The sequence below is a fragment of the Lagenorhynchus albirostris genome, chromosome 7, assembly GCF_949774975.1.
Source record: "Lagenorhynchus albirostris chromosome 7, mLagAlb1.1, whole genome shotgun sequence".
NCBI lineage: Eukaryota > Metazoa > Chordata > Mammalia > Artiodactyla > Delphinidae > Lagenorhynchus > Lagenorhynchus albirostris.
This window is the reverse complement of record NC_083101.1, coordinates 32,906,287-32,927,145: the sequence shown is the minus strand read 5'-3', so window position 1 is coordinate 32,927,145 and position 20,859 is coordinate 32,906,287. Positions and strand designations below refer to the sequence as shown.

Sequence of the window (20,859 nt, the reverse complement as noted above, 5' to 3'; positions counted from 1 at the left end):
TACCCCTAGGTTCTTCATGACAGTTTTTTTTCTTAGATTCCATATATATGTGTTAGCATATGGTATTTGTCTTTCTCTTTCTGACTTACTTCACTCTGTACAACAGACTCTAGGTCCATCCATCTCACTACAAATAACTCAATTTCGTTTCTTTTTATGCCTGAGTAATATTCCATTGTGTATATGTGCCACATCTTTTTTATCCATTCATCCAATGATGGACACTTAAGTTGTTTCCATCTCCTGGCTATTGTAAATAGAGCTGCAATGAACATTTTTGTACATGACTCTTTTTGAATTATGGTTTTCTCAGGGTATATGCCCAGTAGTGGGATTGTTGGGTCATATGGTAGTTCTATTTGTAGTTTTTTAAGGAACCTCCATACTGTTCTCCACAGTGGCTGTAAAAATTCACATTCCCAGCAGCAGTGCAAGAGGGTTCCCTTTTCTCCACACCCTCTCCAGCATTTACTGTTTCTAGATTTTTTGATGATGGCCATTCACCACTGTGAGATGATATCTCATTGTAGTTTTGATTTGCATTTCTCTAATAATTAATGATGTTGAGCATTCTTTCATGTGTTTGTTGGCAGTCTGTATATCTTCTTTGGAGAAATATCTATTCTTCTGTACATTTTTGGATTGGATTGTTTGTTTTTTCGTTATTGAGCTGCAAGAGCTGCTTGTAAATTTTGGAGATTAATGCTTTGTCAGTTGCTTCATTTGCAAATATTTTCTCCCATTCTGAGGGTTGTCTTTTGGTCCAGTTTATGGTTTCCTTTGCTGTGCAAAAGTTTTTAAGTTTCATTAGGTCCCATTTGTTCATTTTTGTTTTTATTTCCATTTCTCTAGGAGGTGGGTCATAAAGGATCTTGCTGTGATTTATGTCGTAGAGTGTTCTGCCTATGTTTTCCTCTAAGAGTTTGATAGTTTCTGGCCTTATATTTAGATCTTTAATCCATTTTGAGTTTATTTTTGTGTATGGTGTTGGGGAGTGTTCTAATCTCATACTTTTACATGTACCTGTCCAACTTTCCCAGCACCACTTATTGAAGAGGCTGTCCTTTCTCCACTGTACATTCCTGCCTCCTTTATCAAAGATAAGGTGACCATATGTGCGTGGGTTTATCTCTGGGCTTTCTATCCTGTTCCATTGATCTATATTTCTGTTTTTGTGCTAGTACCATACTGTCTTGATTACTGTAGCTTTGTAGTATAGTCTGAAGTCAGGGAGCCTGATTCCTCCAGCTCTGTTTTTCGTTCTCAAGATTACTTTGGCTATTTGGGGTCTTTTGTGTTTCCATCCAAATTGTGAAATTTTTTGTTCTAGTTCTGTGAAAAATGCCATTGGTAGTTTGACAGGGATTGTATTGAATCTGTAGATTGCTTTGGGTAGTAGAGTCATTTTCACAATGTTGATTCTTCCAATCCAAGAACATGGTATATCTCTCCATCTATTTGTATCATCTTTAATTTCTTTCATCAGTGTCTTATCATTTTCTGCATACAGGTCTTTTGTCTCCTTAGGTAGGTTTATTCCTAGATATTTTATTCTTTTTGTTGCAGTGTTAAATGGGAGTGCTTTCTTGATTTCACTTTCAGATTTTTCATCATTAGTGTATAGGAATGCCAGAGATTGCTGTGCATTAATTTTGTGTCCTGCTACTTTACCAAATTCCTTGATTAGCTCTAGTACTTTTCAGGTAGCGTCTTTAGGATTCTCTATGTATAGTATCATGTCATCTGCAAACAGTGCCAGCTTTACTTCTTCTTTTCCGATTTGGATTCCTTTTATTTCCTTTTCTTCTCTGATTGCTGTGGCTAAAACTTCCAAAACTATGTTGAATAAGAGTGGTGAGAGTGGGCAACCTTGTCTTGCTTCTGATCTTAATGGAAATGCTTTCAGTTTTTCCCCATTGAGGACGATGTTGGCTCTGGGTTTGTCTTATATGGCCTTTATTGTGTTGAGGAAAGTTCCCTCTATGCCTACCTTCTGCAGGGTTTTTATCATAAATGGGTGTTGAATTTTGTCGAAAGCTTTCTCTGCATCTATTGAGGTGATCATATGGTTTTTCTCCTTCAATTTGTTAATATGGTGTATCACGTTGATTCATTTGCGTATATTGAAGAATCCTTGCGTTCCTGGGATAAACCCCACTTGATCATGGTGTATGATCCTTTTAATGTGCTGTTGGATTCCGTTTGCTAGTATTTTGTTGAGGATTTTTGCATCTATGTTCATCAGTGATATTGGCCTGTAGTTTTCTTTCTTTGTGACATCCTTGTCTGGTTTTGGTATCAGGGTGATTATGGCCTCATAGAATGAGTTTGAGAGTGTTCCTCTGCTATATTTTGGAAGAGTTTGAGAAAGATAGGTGTTTGCTCTTCTCTAAATGTTTGATAGAATTTGCCTGTGAAGCCATCTGGTCCTGGGCTTTTGTTTTTTGGAAGATTTTTAATCGCAGTTTCAATTTCAGTGCTTGAGATTGGTCTGTTCATATTTTCTATTTCTTCCTGATTCAGTCTTGGCAGGTTGTGCATTTCTAAGAATTTGTCCATTTCTACCAGGTTGTCCATTTTATTGGCATAGAGTTGCTTGTAGTAATCTCTCATGATCTTGTGTATTTCTTCAGTGTCAGTTGTTACTTCTCTTTTTTCATTTCTAATTCTATTGATTTGAGTCTTCTCCCTTCTTTTCTTGATGAGTCTGGTTAATGGTTTATCAATTTTGTTTATCTTCTCAAAGAACCAGCTTTTATTGATCTTTGCTATCGTTTCCTTCATTTCTTTTTCATTTATTTCTGATCTGATCTTTATGGTTTCTTTCCTTCTGCTAACTTTGGGGTTTTTTTGTTCTTCTTTCTCTAATTGCTTTAGGTGCAAGGTTAGGTTATTTATTCGAGATGTTTCCTGTTTCTTAAGGTAAGATTGTATTGCTATAAACTTCCCTCCTAGAACTGCTTTTGCTGCATCCCATAGGTTTTGGGTCGTCGTGTCTCCATTGTCATTTATTTTTAGGTATTTTTTGATTTCCTCTTTGATTTCTTCAGTGATCACTTCGTTATTAAGTAGTGTATTGTTTAGCCTCCATGTGTTTGTATTTTTTACAGATCTTTTCCTGTAATTGATATCTAGTCTCATAGCGTTGCAGTCGGAAAAGTTACTTGATACAATTTCAATTTTCTTAAACTTACCAAGACTTGATTTGTGACCCGAGATACGTTCTGTCCTGGAGAATGTTCCATGAGAACTTGAGAAAAATGTGTATTCTGTTGTTTTGGGGTGGAATGTCTATAAATATCAATTAAGTCCATCTTGTTTAATGTATCATTTAAAGCTTGTGTTTCCTTATTTATTTTCATTTTGGATGATCTGTCCATTGGTGAAAGTGGGGTGTTAAAGTCCCTTACTATGAATGTGTTACTGTCGATTTCCCCTTTTATGGCTGTTAGTATTTGCCTTATGTATTGAGGTGCTCCTATGTTGGGTGCATAAATATTTACAATTGTTATATCTTCTTCTTGGATCGATCCCTTGATCATTATGTAGTGTGCTCCTTGTCTCTTCTAATAGTCTTTATTTTAAAGTCTATTTTGTCTGATATGAGAATTGCTACTCCATCTTTCTTTTGGTTTCCATTTGCATGCAATATCTTTTTCCATCCCCTCACTTTCAGTCTGTATGTGTCTCTAGGTCTGATGTGGGTCTCTTGTAGACAGCATATATACGGGTCTTGTTTTTGTATCCATTCAGCCAGTCTGTGTCTTTTGGTGGGAGAATTTAATCCATTTACATTTAAGGTAGTTATCCATAGGTTTGTTGCTATTCCCATTTTCTTAATTGTTTTGGGTTTCTTTCTTTCTTTTTTTTTTTTTTGCGGTACATGGACCTCTCACTGTTGTGGCCTCTCCCGTTGCAGAGCACAGGCTCCAGACACGCAGGCTTAGTGGCCATGGCTCACAGGCCCAGCCGCTCCACGGCATGTGGGATCTTCCCGGACCAGGGCACGAACCCATGTCCCCTCCATCGGCAGGCAGACTCTCAACCACTGCGCCACCAGGGAAGCCTGGGTTTCTTATTGTAGGTCTTTTCCTTCTCTTGCGTTTCTTGCCTAGAGAAGTTCCTTTAGCATTTGTTGTAAAGCTGGTTTGGTGGTTCTGAACTCTCTCAGCTTTGGCTTGTCTGTAAAGGTTTTAATTTCTCCATCAAATCTGAATGAGATCCTTGCTGGATAGAGTAATCTTGGTTGCAGGTTTTTCTCCTTCGTCACTTTAAATATGTCCTGCCAGTCCCTTCTGGCTTGTAGAGTTTCTGCTGAAAGAAGAGCTGTTAACCTTATGGGGGTTGCCTTGTGTGTTATTTGTTGTTTTTCCCTTGCTGCTTTTAATATGTTTTCTTTGTATTTAATTTTTGATAGTTTGATTAATATGTGTCTTGGCATGTTCCTCCTTGGATTTATCCTGTATGGGACTCTCTGTGCTCCTGGCCTTGATTAACTATTTCCTTTCCCATATTAGGGAAGTTTTCAACTATAATCTCTTCAAATATTTTCTCAGTCCCTTTTTTTTTTCTCTTCGTCTTCTGGGACCCCTAATTCAAATGTTGGTGAGTTTAATGTTGTCCCAGAGGTCTCTGAGACCATCCTCAATTCTTTTCATTGTTTTTTCTTTATTCTGCTCTGCAGTAGTTATTTCCACTATTTTATCTTCCAGGTCACTTATCCATTCTTCTACCTCAGTTATTCTGCTATTGATCCTTTCTAAAGATTTTTAATTTCATTTAGTGTGTTGTTCGTCACTGTTTGTTTGCTCTTTAGTTCTTCTAGGTCCTTGTTAAACTTTTCTTGTATTTCCTCCATTCTATTTCCAAGATTCTGGACCTTTACTATCATTATTCTGAATTACTCTTCAGGTAGACTGCCTATTTCCTCTTCATTTGTTACGTCTGGTGGGTTTTTACCTTGCTCCTTCATCTGCTGTGTGTTTTTCTGTCTTCTCATTTTGCTTAACTTACTGTGTTTGGGGTCTCCTTTTCTCAGGCTGCAGGTTCATAGTTCCCGTTGTTTTTGGTGTCTGCCCCCAGCAGGTATGGTTGGTTCAGTGGGTTGTTTAGGCTTCCTGGTGGAGGGGACCAGTGCCCGTGTTCTGGTGAATGAGGCTGGATCTTGTCTTTCTGGTGGGCAGGTCCACATCTGGTGGTGTGTTTTGGGGTGTCTGTGGCCTTATTATGATTTTAGGCAGCCTCTCTGCTAATCGGTGAGGTTGTGTTCCTTTCTTGCTAGTTGTTTGGCGTAGAGTGTCCAGCACTGTAGCTTGCTGGTCGTTGAGTGGAGCTGGGTCTTAGCATTGAGATGGAGACCTCTGGGAGAGCTTTTGCCATTTGATATTACATGGAGCTGGGAGGTCTCTGGTGGACCAATGTACTGAACTCGGCTTTCCCACCTCAGAGGCACAGGCCTGACACCCAGCCGGAGCATGAAGACCCTGTCAGCCACGCAGCTCAGACGAAAAGGGAGAAAAAAAGAAAGAAAACAATAAAATAAAATAAAGTTATTAAAGTAAAAAATAATTATTAAAAATAAAAAAAATTAAAGAGTAATTTAAAAAAAACAAGAGAGCAGCCAAATTGAAAAACAAATCCACCAATGATAACAAGCACTAAAAACTATACTTAAAACAAAACAAACGAAAAAAGCAAAAACAGACAGAACTGTAGGACAAATGGTAAAAGCAAAGCTATACAGACAAAATCACACAAAGAAGCATACACACACACACTCAGAAAAAGAGAAAAAGGAAAAATATATATATATCATTGCTTCCAAAGTCCACTACCTCAATTTTGGGATAACTCATTGTCTATTCAGGTATTCCACAGATGCAGGGTACATCAAGTTGATTGTGGAGATTTAATCCGCTGCTCCTGAGGCTGCTGGGAGAAATTTTCCTTTCTTTTATTTGTTCGCACAGCTCTTGGGGTTCAGCTTTGGATTTGGCCCTGCCTCTGCATGTAGGTCACCTGAGGGCGTTTGTTCTTCGCTCAGACAGGACGGGGTTAAAGGAGCTGCTGATTAGGGGGCTCTGGCTCAGGCCAGGGGGAGAGAGGGGTACGGAATGCGGGTTGAGCCTGCGGCGGCAGAGGCCAGTGTTACGTTGCAACAGCCTGAAGTGCGCTGTGTATTCTCCCAAGGAAGTTGTCCCTGGATCACAGGACCCTGGCAGTGGCAGGATGCACAGGGTCTTGGGAGGGGAGGTGTGGTTAGTGACCTGTGCTTGCACACAGGCTTCTTGGTGGCTGCAGCAGCAGCCTTAGCGTTTCATGTCTGTCTCTGGTGTCCATGCTGATAGCCGCGGCTCGCACCCTGAAACAATGGTCTCTTGCTTCTTAGGCAGTTCCAGACTTTTTCCCGGACTCCCTCCCGGCTAGCTGTGGCGCACTAGCTCCCTTCAGGCTGTGTTCACGCAGCCAACCCCAGTCCTCTCCCTGGGATCTGACCTCCAAAGCCTGAGCCTCAGCTCCCAGCCCCCGCCCATCCCGGCGTGTGAGCAGACAAGCCTCTCAGGCTGGTGAGTGCTGGTTGGCATCGATCCTCTGTGTGGAAATCTCTCCGCTTTGCCCTCTGCATCCCTGTTGCTGTGCTCTCCTCCATGGCTCCACAGCTTCCCTCCCACCATACCCTGTCTTAGCCAGTGAAGGGGTTTCCTAGTGTATGGAAACTTTTTCTCCTTCACAGCTCCCTCCCAGAGGTGCAGGTCCTGTCCCTATTCTTTTGTCTCTGTTTTTTCTTTTTTCTTTTGCCCTGCCCAGGTACGTGGGGAGTTTCTTGCCTTTTGGGAAGTCTGAGGTCTTCTGCCAGCATTCAGTAGGTGTTCTCTAGGAGTTGTTCCACATGTAGTTGTATTTCTGATGTATTTGTGGGGAGGAAGGCGATCTCCACGTCTCACTCCTCTGCCATCTTGAAGGTCTCCCTTGCAAATAATTTGCTGATCACTGCCTAGGAGTACAGGATTCAAAGATGGGAAAATAAAACAAGTTTTAAATCTTGGCCCTTCTTAATGTAATGAGAGACACTTTAACGGCAAAGTGTAAATAGATTGATTTGTGCTAACCTAAAGGTATGCAAAGAGGGCTATGGGAAAAAATTGAAAGGAGTCACCCAGTTGTCTTATGGGTAGGGGAGAGGTTTAGATCACATCATGGAAAAGATCTTGTTTGAATATGGTCTTAAAAGATGAGAGGGTGGTTTCAAGTAGGCAGAGAGATAGTATGTGTAAAGACCAAGGTCATGAAAGACATGATTATCATAATAATGAGATTTGTATGGCCCAGGATAGCATTTGTAATGTGAGCAATAAGTTGGAACCCCAAAGTAGAAGTTTTCATTGTTAGACCCACTGTTTAGCTCTTATTTCATATACTCTAAGGGAGCCATGAAGATCATAGAAAAGGGAGAGGTATTCATGGTAGTATTTTTATATATAGCGATTACCATAGTGTATTGTAATGTTCTCCTTCACTGGTTGTTGGAGTTACTCAAGGGCTATGACCATGAGTTATAAATTTTTGTATACTAAGCTTTTGGTAGAGCAGCTGTTAAAGCTAATGCTTAGAAAACATTGGTTGAATGACTAATCATGAGTAAAGAGGATTCGGGAGAGAATAATGACAATCTCCTGTGGTGGTTTTAATTTTTTGTGGGTGATAGACCACTTTGTGGTTCTGTTGAAAGCTATAAACCTTCTCCTTGAAAAGGTAAATACGTACAACATTTGGCCTACAGTTTCATGGGATCCTTGTATCCCTGAAGCCAGTCCGTGGATTCCTGGTTCAGAATCCCTCCTTAGGAAATTATACCCAGGGAACCTACAATCACTGCCAAACCTCACCATGAATAAGCTACTGTCTCTTTTAACAGTCTTTTAAATGTTAGATTATAACTGTGTCTTTTTCTTATAATTTTCTTGAATTCTCTTCATGCTTGGGAGGATTTAGTTTAAAGAACTGAATTATCTATGGAGAAAGAAAATAATTTTTATAATGATTGAGGTAAAACTTTGCTGGTCTGTAAAGATAATAGACAAGCATGCTAATTAAGCTAGCAACCAGGAAGCAGCTGCTTGAGGCAATGCTGATGTTCCTTGAGTTTGGGTTTAGCAAGTGAGTTAGGGGTCCTCAGGACCATCCTCTAGCTTGATGATTTGCTAGAAGAACTCACAGGACCCAGAAAAGCTGTTATACTCATGGTTTTTATTTATTACAGTGGAAAGATACATATTAAAATCATCTAAAGGAAAAGGGACACCTCATGGGGCAAAGTCCAGGAGAAACCCAGTACAAGCTTCCAGCTGTCCTCTCCCAGTGCAGTAGCACAGGTGCACTCCATAGCTTAGCAATGATGTATGACAGCACATGTGAAGTGTTGCCAACCAGGGAAGCTCACCAGAGCCTTGGTGTCCAGGGTTTTTACTGGGGCTCAGTCACAAAGGGTTTGCAGCATTCTTATCAGGGAAAATATTTCAAGGTGTCAGAGCTCATCTCCCAGGAACTGGCCAAGGGCCAGTCCTGAAGACAGGCCTTTCTTGGGGATGTGTAAGGTTTGAGCAACTTGGGCCTGCTGAGTGAACCCTTTCCTGCACACCAAGTTAGCTGTTCAGAGTTAGCTAGCTTTCTTCTGGCCTGCCCGCCTAGCCACTCTTTTTCTAGTTACAGTAGGCCTCTCATCACAGATGGCCATTCTGCAAACCTGGACTCTTCCCTTTCCCTTACCAACATGTAAAGTTTGATTGGACTCAAGGACATATGTGTGCTTTGTTGTTTCATGAGATCCTAGTGATCTGTCACTCATTCAGCACTTTTTGAATGTTGCTGTGTACCAGGCCTAGTTTTAGATGTGGATCATGAGGGAGAGGAAAAAATAACAGTTCTGGTAAGCAGTGTATGCTTTGGGGAACACTTAATCTTGTTGGAGCTTAGTGAAAGGTTGTGTGTGTGTATGGGAAGGTGTTGGTGATAATTAGAAGACTTCCCTTAAGTTGAGTATAAATATCAAATAGATAAAAGTGGGCATGGAGCTAGTGTTTCTCCAGTCATTTCTGTAGCCAGTTGCCTGTGTGATTGGAGCACATATGTATTGTTACCTTGCTTATGAGAAAGTACCCTAATCCTAGTTAGAAGATACATGTCTTTTGGGGATTTGCAAAGGAGAAAGGAATGTCTGGCTCAATACAAATCTATTTCCATTACTCCATTACCATAAACTTACCCTGACATTTCCAACCTACAGTGAGGAGGTGGTAGTATTTTCACATTGCTCCCCAGTCGGGGGAATATATGAATGCCTAGTTTTGGACCAATAAGAATAAGTATAACCTTTATAAATTTCAGTGTACTTTGTTTCAAATGGGAGGGCAAATGCTTGCCTTACATTGATGAAATTGCACGTAACAGTTTTTCTATACTTGGAAGCCAAAAGTTTTAGGAAAAAGCCTGGGTCCAAATTTCAACATGTTTGGCTCCTACATATGTGTGCTTCTTAACAGAATTTGGAACTTCTCAGGTTAACAAAGAGTTTGGTTTTTTGAACAGAGCAAAGAAATTGTATAATTATAATAGAATCAGGAATGTATTAGTACAGAGAATATGGGATAATTTAAAATTGTTAACCTTGAGAATTTTTTCTGACAGGATCTTTTCTTTCCCCCCCAGCATTACAGTGTTTCTGCCACCTTTGTACAAAAGACAATTTTACTTGTGTCACAGATGGGCTCTGCTTTGTCTCTGTCACAGAGACCACAGACAAAGTTATACATAATAGCATGTGTATAGCTGAAACCGACCTAATTCCACGAGACAGGCCATTTGTATGTGCACCATCTTCAAAAACTGGGTCTGTTACTACAACATATTGCTGCAATCAGGACCACTGCAATAAAATAGAACTCCCAACTGTTGGTAAGTTGTTGTATAAGTTTTTTCTTGATACTACAAGAAAAGCTCTTAGACTCTATGATTTTAGAGCTGGAAGGGATCTTAGAAATTGTCTATCCCAGTTTATTCAGTATAGAGGCAAGAAGTAACTTGTCCAAAGTAGTAGAGTTATAAGGGTAGCCAAGATCCTGACTCCTGCGTGTGTGTTGAGAAGGTGGTTCCAAGATACTTTCTCTGAGGTCTGTTGTGCCTAAAAGGGTAGCCTCTTTAGAGAATACTGATAAAGCCCACCATAGCAATATGTCCTCAGAGTGAAATTTTTTCCTTGTATAATGCTCCAGTCTTTTAAAGCAGTCAGTAATGGGAGGGAATTGAGAACAGCACTAAACAGTCCAGGTGCCTTCATTTTGTAATATCACCTTGCCTTATGATCTTTATGTATAAATTATTATATACGATTTCTAGGTTTTTGGTCCTTCACCATAGTTTACATTTTAAAATGTCCTGGAAGAGCCAGGAATTTGAAAGCTTCATAAATGCTTAGGATTAGATTAATTTTAAGGTTCTGATTTAAGATGCCAGTCTAAGCTCATCTGTTTAACTCTTCTGACACTTTCCCCAAATCCAAAATACCTACTATAATAATCAAAGGAATACAAAAATGAGGAAAACCTATATTAATGCTAAGAGAATTAATGGAAGAAATGCCACCCACTTGCCTATAGTTGTGAGGAACTCTGCAGTTTATAGTGCAGATTATAACAGACTAGTGAAGAACTGACTAACTATAGGAAAACAAGTAGGTGAAAGACCCTCTTGCAGAATCCCACCAATACCTTAAGCTGAGGGGCTGGGTGTGAGGCTAGGCTACAGGGGCAAACTCTCAATTCTCCTTTAGGAAGCACCTGCTTTCAGTGCTCACTTTCCACTCAGAGTTGGTCTAGGCATCATGCTAATTAAAGTAGGAAGCACTGCTGTAGCTCAGAGGAAAAGGGCCAGTCCTGCCAGTTGTAGAAGGAAGGCAGTCCTCCACCTAGTTCGAGTGATAACAGCAAAGTAAAACCAAATCTTCAGCATGATAGAGAAGGTCCCTGTGGCAAAGCTCTGTCAGACTGTAATTTTTCTTTTTTATAGGCATCTGCAATTCTAATATGACAAGGAGAATGATAATTCCAGAATTTCCCATTTCCATTATTTGAAATAGCTTGAAATATCAGAATGGAGACTCACAAAACCTTATGAAGAGCTCACTTTATTTTTAACGCTAAAATACACAAGTACCTCATTCCCAGGTCCCTGATAATCAGACAGCAAAAAAATTTATCAAATGGAAAGATTGCATGGTTCAAAAGAAGTGAACTGAACTGGATAAATGAGAGTAGATGTCATCCTATGAAATACACTTACAACATGTTAGGGAAGAACTTTCAGACAGTCCAAGGTCTGTTTTCAGTTGTTCACAATGAAATGAGAACATTTCACAGTTGTTAAGATCGCTTTCAGATGAAAAGCTCAATTGATGAATTATTTTTAAAAATGCAGTATTGAAAGTGAACAGCAGACTGGATGTTGTAACTTTATTGTCAAGTGTGAGACAAGCTTAAAGCAAGACAAACTTGAGAAATTGTGTTACAATTCAGAGAAAAAGATAGTTGGTGAGCAAATTAAGAGACATAAAGGACAGATCTAGGTGATCCAATATGCTTAGCATAAAACCAGAAAAAGGCAAAAGGACAGAAGAGAGAAGAAATACTATGTAAAATTAATGAAAAAATACTTAACCAAATATATATAATGAAAAAACTATCAGTTTTCAAGAATAAAGAAAAATTGTGCACACATTCAGTACAAGTGAACACTGGTTACCTATAAAAGGAAAAAAAAAGTTCAGATTTTTTCCTTTTTTTAAATACCAGAAGGCAATGGAATATCATAACACTGCTTGTTACCCAAAATTCTTTAGATGAGCCAAGATTTTTCATATATAAAGGCAACAAGCATCTTTAGATAATTAAGTATTCAGTGTATAAGGACCCATATACTCTTTCTGAAAGGAATTACTAGAATTAGGATTCTTTATCATATGAAATCAATCCATATAAAGATCTCAAGAATGATAAAGATGTGATGTGAAAGAAAGGGTGGTGAGCCATGAACCAGCATGTGTCAGAATGAATGCCAAAATAGCTGTAATTAATGTTTCTGAAACAATGCAAATTGTTAATTGTTAAAAGAGATTATAAAAAAAGATCTTTAATTAAAAGTCTAAGTGATTAAAATAAACTAGAAAGTATACACATGCAAACTATTAAAAAGAGGATATATTTTTGCATGAAAAAAATTGGTGGAGATATATACACAGGTGAGTTTGGGGGGATGGTGAGGCTGTAGTTAATTTTTTTTTTAAATTTTGCTCATCTGTATTTATATTTTTTAATTTTTTTTCCTGCTATGAGCATATACTAGCCTTGGAATAAGAAGATAAGACAAACTACTTTTTAATAAAAAAGAAAAAGAAGACAATGACTTAAGAAGAAATATTTAATGGGAGTTGTTCCAGATTATTGGTTCTTCTATTAGCGATCTGACAGGGCTAAGGGGGGTAGGTGGTGGTCCTACAGTGTTTGTGGTAGCTGGCCTTGTTATTTAGGGGATGGCTCAAGACTTCAGGAAGACTAAGTGGATTTTCATAGCGATCATAAAAGGAGAGCCAATGGGAGAAGATTAAGTGCTTCACTTGTTACGGGTTTGAGCTTTATGAGCTGCTGTGATGAGGCTCTGACTAATGGTAGTAGTGGCCAACTGCAGGAAATGTGGAGGATTTAGGAAATTGTGGATGCCACCTACAGTGTTATTGTTGTTGATGTTTATTTCACTTGAGGCCCTTTTCCAGGAAAGCCATCATCTGGCCTTGGTCCTGTCGAACTGGCAGCTGTCATTGCTGGACCAGTATGCTTCGTCTGCATCTCACTCATGTTGATGGTCTATATCTGCCATAACCGCACTGTCATTCACCATCGAGTGCCAAATGAAGAAGATCCTTCATTAGATCGCCCCTTTATTTCAGAGGGTACTACGTTAAAAGATTTAATTTATGATATGACAACATCGGGTTCTGGATCAGGTAATGTATTTGTTTTTTTCTTTTTCCTAAGATGTCTTTTTAAAATTAACTGTGTTATTTATTAGTTGGCTAAGCCAGTTGGCTTAGTATGTTAAAACTTGGGATAGTGTGAATACTACTCCAGCTTTGAACCTAATAAAGGTCTTTAAGCTAGGTCTGTATCTGACTCTGGCTAGTTTAGTAAGGACAAATAAAATTGACTGACTTATTTGAGCAGTAAAAGTAAGTCACCTTCACATTTGTGTAACTTTCAAAACATTCTCACCTTCTCATGACTCTGTGAGAATAAGGACAGTTATTCCTCTGTAGCTGAGGCCGAAGTTCACAGATGTTCAAATAATCTGCAGTTTACCCATTCTCTTCAGGACTGTTTAGCAGCTTTATTTTTGTATTGAAAGCAGGCATGACAGAGAGTGTGTTTGGAATTGTGAAGGTTATTTGCTTTTTCAACATTAAATTGCTGTCTCTGGCTCAGGGCTAGTTTTTTATTAAACTAATGAATTTTTAGTCATTTTCTCACTTTAGAAAAAAGTCTGACCACCTTGTTATTTAATATAGCTTTATGGATCCATGGCTCTTCTGATATTTGCTTTTCTCAGTTCTCTTTGCTTTTTGTGGGATCAGAAATAGATTATCTAATTACCTGAAGCAAATTTTGGCATAGCAGTCAGTGCTTCATATTTAAATCAAAAGGGAATTTAATTTTCACTTTTTCTTACATGTGCTTTGGAAGGATACTAAGAGAAGATTCCTATCCTCTACAGTATTGTAATTTGACACTTAATGCCTAGCCAGGAATTAAGAGATCTAGATTCCAGTGCAAGCTTTGTCATTGATTGGCTGTCTGATCTTGGTTAAACCATGTTTTCTCCTTGGGCTTCTGTTTCCTCATCAGAAATATGGGACAGATACTGTTGATAATAATACTTAAAGTGGTTTGTTAGGACTTTTAAATGAGATGTACTGTCCTTTAAAAAGTATAAATTAACTTCAAATAAGGGCTAGATTCATGGATAAAAAGATTTAAAAATATATGTATAATGAATTTTATAATCAAGTGATTAAAGGAACTTTATTGGTTTTTTAAATTAATTAATTTTAATTTTTGGCTGCGTTGGGTCTTTGTTGCTGCGCGCAGCCTTTCTCTAGCTGTGGCGAGCGGGGGCTACTCTTCATTGTGGTGGCTTCCCTTGTTGCGGAGCACGGGCTCTAGGTGCGTGGGCTTCAGTAGTTGTGGCACGCGGGCTCAGTAGTTGTGGAGCACGGGCTTAGTTGCTCCATGGCATGTGGGATCTTCCCGGACCAGGGCTCGAACCCTTGTCCCCTGCATTGGCAGGCAGAGTCTTAACCACTGCGCCACCGGGGAAGTCCCTGAAGGAACTTTAAAGCAGAAATTGTGATTGGGGGAGGAATATGACTCTGAAGCACAAAATCTCACCTGATGATACAGAAAGTTCACATAATGACAAGTGTCTTTAAGGGAATGAAGGTATATTCATGTATATATATGTATGTTTATTCATTTAAATATGAAGAAACTGACTTCATGGCATAAAGTTTTCTTCTGTAGAATTTGGCCGTACATATTCAGTAAGTGAGTTCTGCCCATGACTGCTAGGATACATACAGGCTTACGGTGGAGCCCGGGTCTCTTAAGGCAGCCTTTAGGGATCCCTGTGACTGTTGTGAGGAGGGAGGCAGTGACTGGCTGGATTGAGATGGAGCAGCCTTAGTACTAAAGATGTGACAGTCTTTGGGCAGGAGTGGTGGAGGAGTGGAGAGAGATTATTTTAGGGTTCCCCTTTGATTCTGAGTTAGTTCAAAGGGTTCCCAAAGAATATCTGGCTCATTCTAGAAGCTAACCTGGACCAACAAAATATGATAAGCAAGGGCCAAAGTCACAGAAAATTAGGGTGGCTTTAGATCATTTGGAATTAATCCCTTGGACCTGCTCTCTTGTTGCCACACTTACACCCAGGGAAATCAAAGCAGCTCCTGCCACTTGGCACAGTGGTATGTATCAGGCCTCAAGGAGAGCAAGCCTACCTAAAGGATTAAAACAAATTGCTGTCTGGATGGCAGTTTGTTTCTGAATAAGAATATATTTATTTACCTTTTAAGATACAGACGTGAAGTAAAGAATGGAATTGTAGTAAAGAATGGAATTGTTCTTTTTCCATTTTATCTATATTTCTATATATGTCAGGGACCCAGCTCTATTGTTGAAAGCTTCTCTCCCTCCTTTTATGCCTCCTTTTACACCCTGCAAAAACTTGTCTGCATTGTTTGCCAGCTCTGTGGCTTTGGGCAGTTAGCTGATGTCTCATGCCTGAGTTATTTCGTCTTTAAAATGAAAGTAATGAACCCTGCCCAGTGTACATTACTGGATTGTTGTGAGGTTCAAATGAAACGAGATGTTTGTGTGAAAGCACTTAAGCACTTGGTAGATTGTAAAGTTATATCCAAATGACAGGTGTTATTCTTATTGAAAAGATATTTGGAAAAAATCTGATATACAGTATGAATTTGCTGCATTTTACAAAAAAACTAGTTTAAGGCCTCCTTCCCTGTCATAGTTTATTCTGTGTTAATGGCTTTCAGATTTATCCAGACAGAAGCTATCTTCTGTTGAATGACAGCAGAAAATTCCATTGCTTTTCCTTCTATTTATTATAAAGACTGAATGCCATTTCATGAATGGGACTCATGCCTCTGAGTAAGTCAAATGTCTGTGTATAATATCCTTTTTAGTTCTTTCACTCATTGAGGAAAAGATAAAACATTTTATGTTATGAATTCAAATGTTTATTACTCAGTACTATGACCATAATTGAGGAAAGGCCCTATCTCTCTCTTTCAAAGACTGTACTTTTAACTTAGGAATTGCAGGGAGACAATGGAGAGATGTGTTCTGGAACCTAGCTCTAAACTTAAAGCTAATCGTATCCCTGTTGCATTTATTTGAATCACAGGTTGTGCATGTGCCCATATTTAAGCTGTCATTAGATTGCAAAGTATGTGGGAACACGCAAACATGTGCCAGATTTATTTATTTGGTTGTGCAGGGTCTTAGTTGCGGCAGGCAGGCTCCTTAGTTGCGGCACATGGGCTCCCTAGTTGTGGCACTCACACGGGATACAGCTCCCCAACCAGGGATTGAACCCGGGCCCCCTGCATTGGGAGTGCGGAGTCCCATCCACTGCACCACCAGGGAAGTCCCCTGTGTGCCAGTTTTTGAGAGTGTGCATCTCTTAGGCCAATGTTTATTATGTCTCATTCATGCTTACGATCTCTTTAATGCATGCATGTCCTTCAGGTCTTATTTTTGTTGTGCACTGCATGTAAAGGTGCTTGGACCCTGTTTCCCCATTGAAGTTTTCGCTCAAGCAGTTCTAAAAGGTACAGAAGTAAAGCAGAGAATATAGAGATCTGAATTAGGCCTGTTTATTTTTGTCTTTAGAAAAAAACTATTACTTTTTAAAAAATGCTCAGATTTTCATGTGGGTTATGGTAACCAAATACAGATAATATGATAAATCTAGATTTGATTTTTAATTCTAGTTCTGCATCTAGAATCCAGTTGTGAAGGGGAAGACAAAGACTTTCTTTGTCCTGTTAGGCTTTCTCGACCCTGCGTGAGTCCTGAATGTGTCAGGCATTTTCAGACTTCCCATTTGCTATTCCCTTTCTTCTTTATTCCCTGCATTTCTAACTTCCAGATCAGCCTCCTGAAATGAACTCTTAAGTATACTTTAAATCTTTAAGTACATGGTGTGGCCCTGTTCAAAGGCTTTAAGAAAATTTTGTAAGTTAGTGTCTACTGTAAACAACATAATTAGGAATTGGTTATTCATAATACAAAAGAGCTCCTTGACTTAAATAAGGATTTTTCACAGATTTATTTTTAACCAGTAGTCTCCTTATAAAAACAATTGTTTACAATTAGACTGCTAACTACTTTGCAGGAAGTACGGAGGATGGATAGAGCAAGGGGAAGGAAGGATCTATTTGAGAAACTTAAAGATGAAAAGAGACAACTTAAAGATTTAACATTTGGATTTATTAGTATTTCACACCAGAGAATCAAAGAGACCAGATAATTTTATTTACTTCCATTAGTTTAATTTGATCTAGCAGGCAATTCAAGATAGATTATAAGTGACACCAATTTATGTGTATTAGACTAAAAATACTGTAGAACACGATGTACACTGATATTTTGTCAGTGTCAGTATAATTCGACAGTTCTTAGTCCATGGGGAATTGGACTAGTCCCAAATATAGTGTTACTTAAATTTTGTAGGTAGTTAGTAAATACTTTTATGTAAATGAAATAAGTGTGGTAATATTTAAAACTATGTATTTTATAGTAAGGTAAGTTCAGTTAGTGAGAAAATTGCCAATGTTTCATCACCAAGGTAAGTTACTTGGCATCTTTCCTTAAGATATTAGTGTTGCCTAGGCAGCCAGTTCCTGGCACGTAAATTGGTAAATTGCTTGCCTTGAAATGGTTTCTGTGATAATTTTTACTGATTTATTAAAAGTTAGACCAGAATTTACCTCTTCATTTCTTATGCTTACACACTTTTCTCCTCCTTTTCTCCTTACACACTTTTCTCCTCCTCCTTACACACTTTTCTCCTCCTCCTTTTGTAAAACTGTTACCAGACTCATCTTTCTGAAATAAGATTTTTAAATTATTTCTTTCCAGTCATGAAATGAATGGAAATGTTTACTAGTTCCTCTTTCACCCACAGCTCTCATTGGTCATCTTGAGCCGGGCATTCAGTACTCTTCACATTCTGGTGCAGCTTCTCTTCTACTGTTTTACTACATACATATTTTTTTTTTTTTTTTTTTTTTTTGGCAGTATGCAGGCCTCTCACTGTTGTGGCCTCTCCCGTTGCGGAGCACAGGCTCCGGACGCGTAGGCTCAGCAGCCATGGCTCACGGGCCCAGCCGCTCCGCGGCATGTGGGATCTTCCCGGACCGGGGCACGAACCCATGTACCCTGCATTGGCAGGCGGACTCTCAACCACTGCGTCACCAGGGAAGCCCCCCATACATCCTTTTTCTGCTTATCTATCTAAGCTGGTTCCCTAAACATGTATCATCCATTTCTTCTACTTTTGCTTGCATATTCCTCCTACCTAAACACCTTACCTCCTTGTCTTCTTCTTTGTCCTATCCCTTCTGTAAAGGACAATCTAAATTCAGCTTATCTTTTAAAGCCTACCTTGACTCTCTAGGCAGGAGTTTCTGGATTCTTTTATTGTATTTATTATTTTCCTTTTATCATGAATTATTGTTTTTGCAAATTTACTCTATATTTCCTCAGTGAGATTGTAAGTTCCTTTAAGGAGTTAAACCTTTCTGAGTCACTCTTTTAACGCCTATCGTGGTGTTAGAAACAGGTACCGATATTGGTTGTTTGTGTCGAATACTATTTATTTTTATCTTTAGGTTTACCATTGCTTGTTCAGAGGACAATTGCGAGAACTATTGTGTTACAAGAAAGTATTGGCAAAGGTCGTTTTGGAGAAGTTTGGCGAGGAAAATGGAGAGGAGAAGAAGTTGCTGTTAAAATATTCTCCTCTAGAGAAGAACGTTCATGGTTCCGTGAGGCAGAGATTTATCAGACCGTCATGTTACGTCATGAAAACATCTTGGGATTTATAGCAGCAGACAATAAAGGTGAGTAACATTTGCTTCTCCTTTGAGTGTTACAAAATATACTTAATCCTTTCCACAAAGAAGACTATTAAACATTGTCATATTTGATGAGAAATGGATGTTTGTAATATAAATTAGACCTATTAAGTAAAATAGAATATATTAGAAGCCTTTAGGAACAAGAACTTCTTAAAGATTTTCTTGACTCTTGACAACATGCTCCTAAACCTCTAATTGCTTTATAAAATGTAAAGAGCTATTTAAAAAAAGGTTACATGCTGTTGTTGTTTGGTTCTGGGAAGTTAGTTACTGAGGATAGTCATAACGTAGAAAAAAAATTTATCAACTCTGGTTGCCCAGAGTTTTGAGATAGGCTAGAGCTCATATGTTTCCTTTTAATCTCTTCCTGACCATTAGGGCATTCTAATATTTCTTAATGACCTTATGTATAGGGAGAGTAAGAATAACTTCTCAGTGTATTCTGTGTTTAAATTGCTAGGCTAAATAGATTAATCTTTTAAGTAAACTCACTTAAATAGAGAAATGGTTTCTCCAAAACCACCTTGCCCTTAGTAACCATGTGGACCTTTTCTTGCCTGTGGTACACAGGTGCTTGAGGCCTGGGGGCAGATGCTGAAGCAAGTGAGGAAGCCATGTCAGTAGACAGCATGAGAGGTGACTGTGAAAAGTGAAAAGTGACTTCAGGCTGCACTTCATTTACTTTCCTGGCTTCAGTTATTATAGTAGTGCCCACAATCGTACCTTTATAGCTTTTGTCAGAGGCTTGTATTGGGTTGGCCAAAAAGTTCATTTGGGATTTTCCATGAGATGTTACAGAAAAACCCAAATGAACTTTTTGGCCAACACAGTATTACAACTCGACTCTCATCACACCCACCCTGAGTCAAATGTATTTCCCAGCTTTCCTATTTTTTAAAAAAAAATGCTATCATCTTTTTTAAAGGCCATAACCATAGTCATCTTTTTACTTCTCTCCCTTCCCATTTTCTTCAACAATGTTTATTTCTTTGAAATATTAACAATGTTTAATCTGTTTGTGTTCATGGGTGATTTTGATTTTTCTTTTTGCTTCTCTGTATTTTCAAATTTATTTACAACAAACATTTATTACTTGTTTTTTTAAACTTTTATTTATAGAAAATTTCCAGTATATAGAAAAGCAGAGAATAGTATAATGAACCCCCATCACCCAGCTTCAACAATTATCAGCTCACTGCCAACCATATTTGAGCTCTGATTCCACCTACTCTGCCCCCTCTGAATTATTTGAAGCTAATCCCAGATAGCATATCTTTTCATCCATAAATATCTGTTTGTATCTTTAGATTATGGGGAATCTTTTTTTGTGAAACATAACAATACTACCATTGTCAATTTTTTAAATGCCATCAAATATCTAGTCAGTTTCACATTTCTGCAGTGGTCTCCCCCTTTTTTTTTTTTTTAACAATTGGTTATTCACTTTAGGACCCATTGCATTTGGTTGATATTTATCTTAAATCCCTTAAAATTACTAGGGTTACTCTTTGTCTTTTTCTTCTCGGAGTTTATTTGTTAAAGAAACTGGATTGTTTGTCCTATAGGGCTTATCATTAATTGAATTCTTATAGTATCTCTGAACTTGCTCCTTGTATAATTTGAAAACTGGTAGTTAAAATTAGAGACTGAATCTGATTATTTTATTGGTTTCCTGAAAATATATACGTTCTACATATTCTTTCTATTGCATCAAATCAGGAGGTGTATAAGTGTGATTATCTGCTTTTCGTGACTTAGGGGCGGTGATGGATGTAAGCAGGGATTATCAATAGATACTACCAATTCAGTATTACTTAATTTAAAAACAAAACAAACAAAAGCAGTGATCATAGTCTGACCAAGTCCTTAGTTTTCACTTTCTTCTGTCTTCGACACCATTTAGCTTCTCCCCCAACCCTTAAAACAACCTTTGTTTTCTGTGACTCTGGACTTTCTTATTTCTTAATAGGTGTTTTTGTTTTCTGAAACTCTTCTTAATACATATGAAGGCTCTAATTCTACAAATAGTAATTTCTCCCTCAAAGAACTTACCCACATTTTTGCTTTCAAACTCAATGGTAGGTAGTGGTGACTTT

The 20,859-nt window shown here is 38.5% G+C and overlaps 1 protein-coding gene across 6 annotated transcripts in view; it reads left to right on the top strand.

The window, feature by feature from the left end:
- TGFBR1 (transforming growth factor beta receptor 1) overlaps positions 1–20,859 on the top strand; it is a 75,437-nt gene that overhangs the window by 31,024 nt on the left and 23,554 nt on the right. For 3 of the 6 annotated variants that reach the window (XM_060154755.1, XM_060154752.1, XM_060154754.1), the window contains exons 2-4: positions 9,706–9,951; positions 12,809–13,051; positions 18,515–18,745. In XM_060154755.1, coding sequence (XP_060010738.1) covers positions 9,706–9,951; positions 12,809–13,051; positions 18,515–18,745 — 720 coding nt within the window. Of the gene's footprint in view, positions 1–6,546; positions 6,567–9,705; positions 9,952–12,808; positions 13,052–18,514; positions 18,746–20,859 lie in introns of those variants that run through there. The other 3 variants (XM_060154756.1, XM_060154753.1, XM_060154757.1) reach the window with 2 other exon arrangements.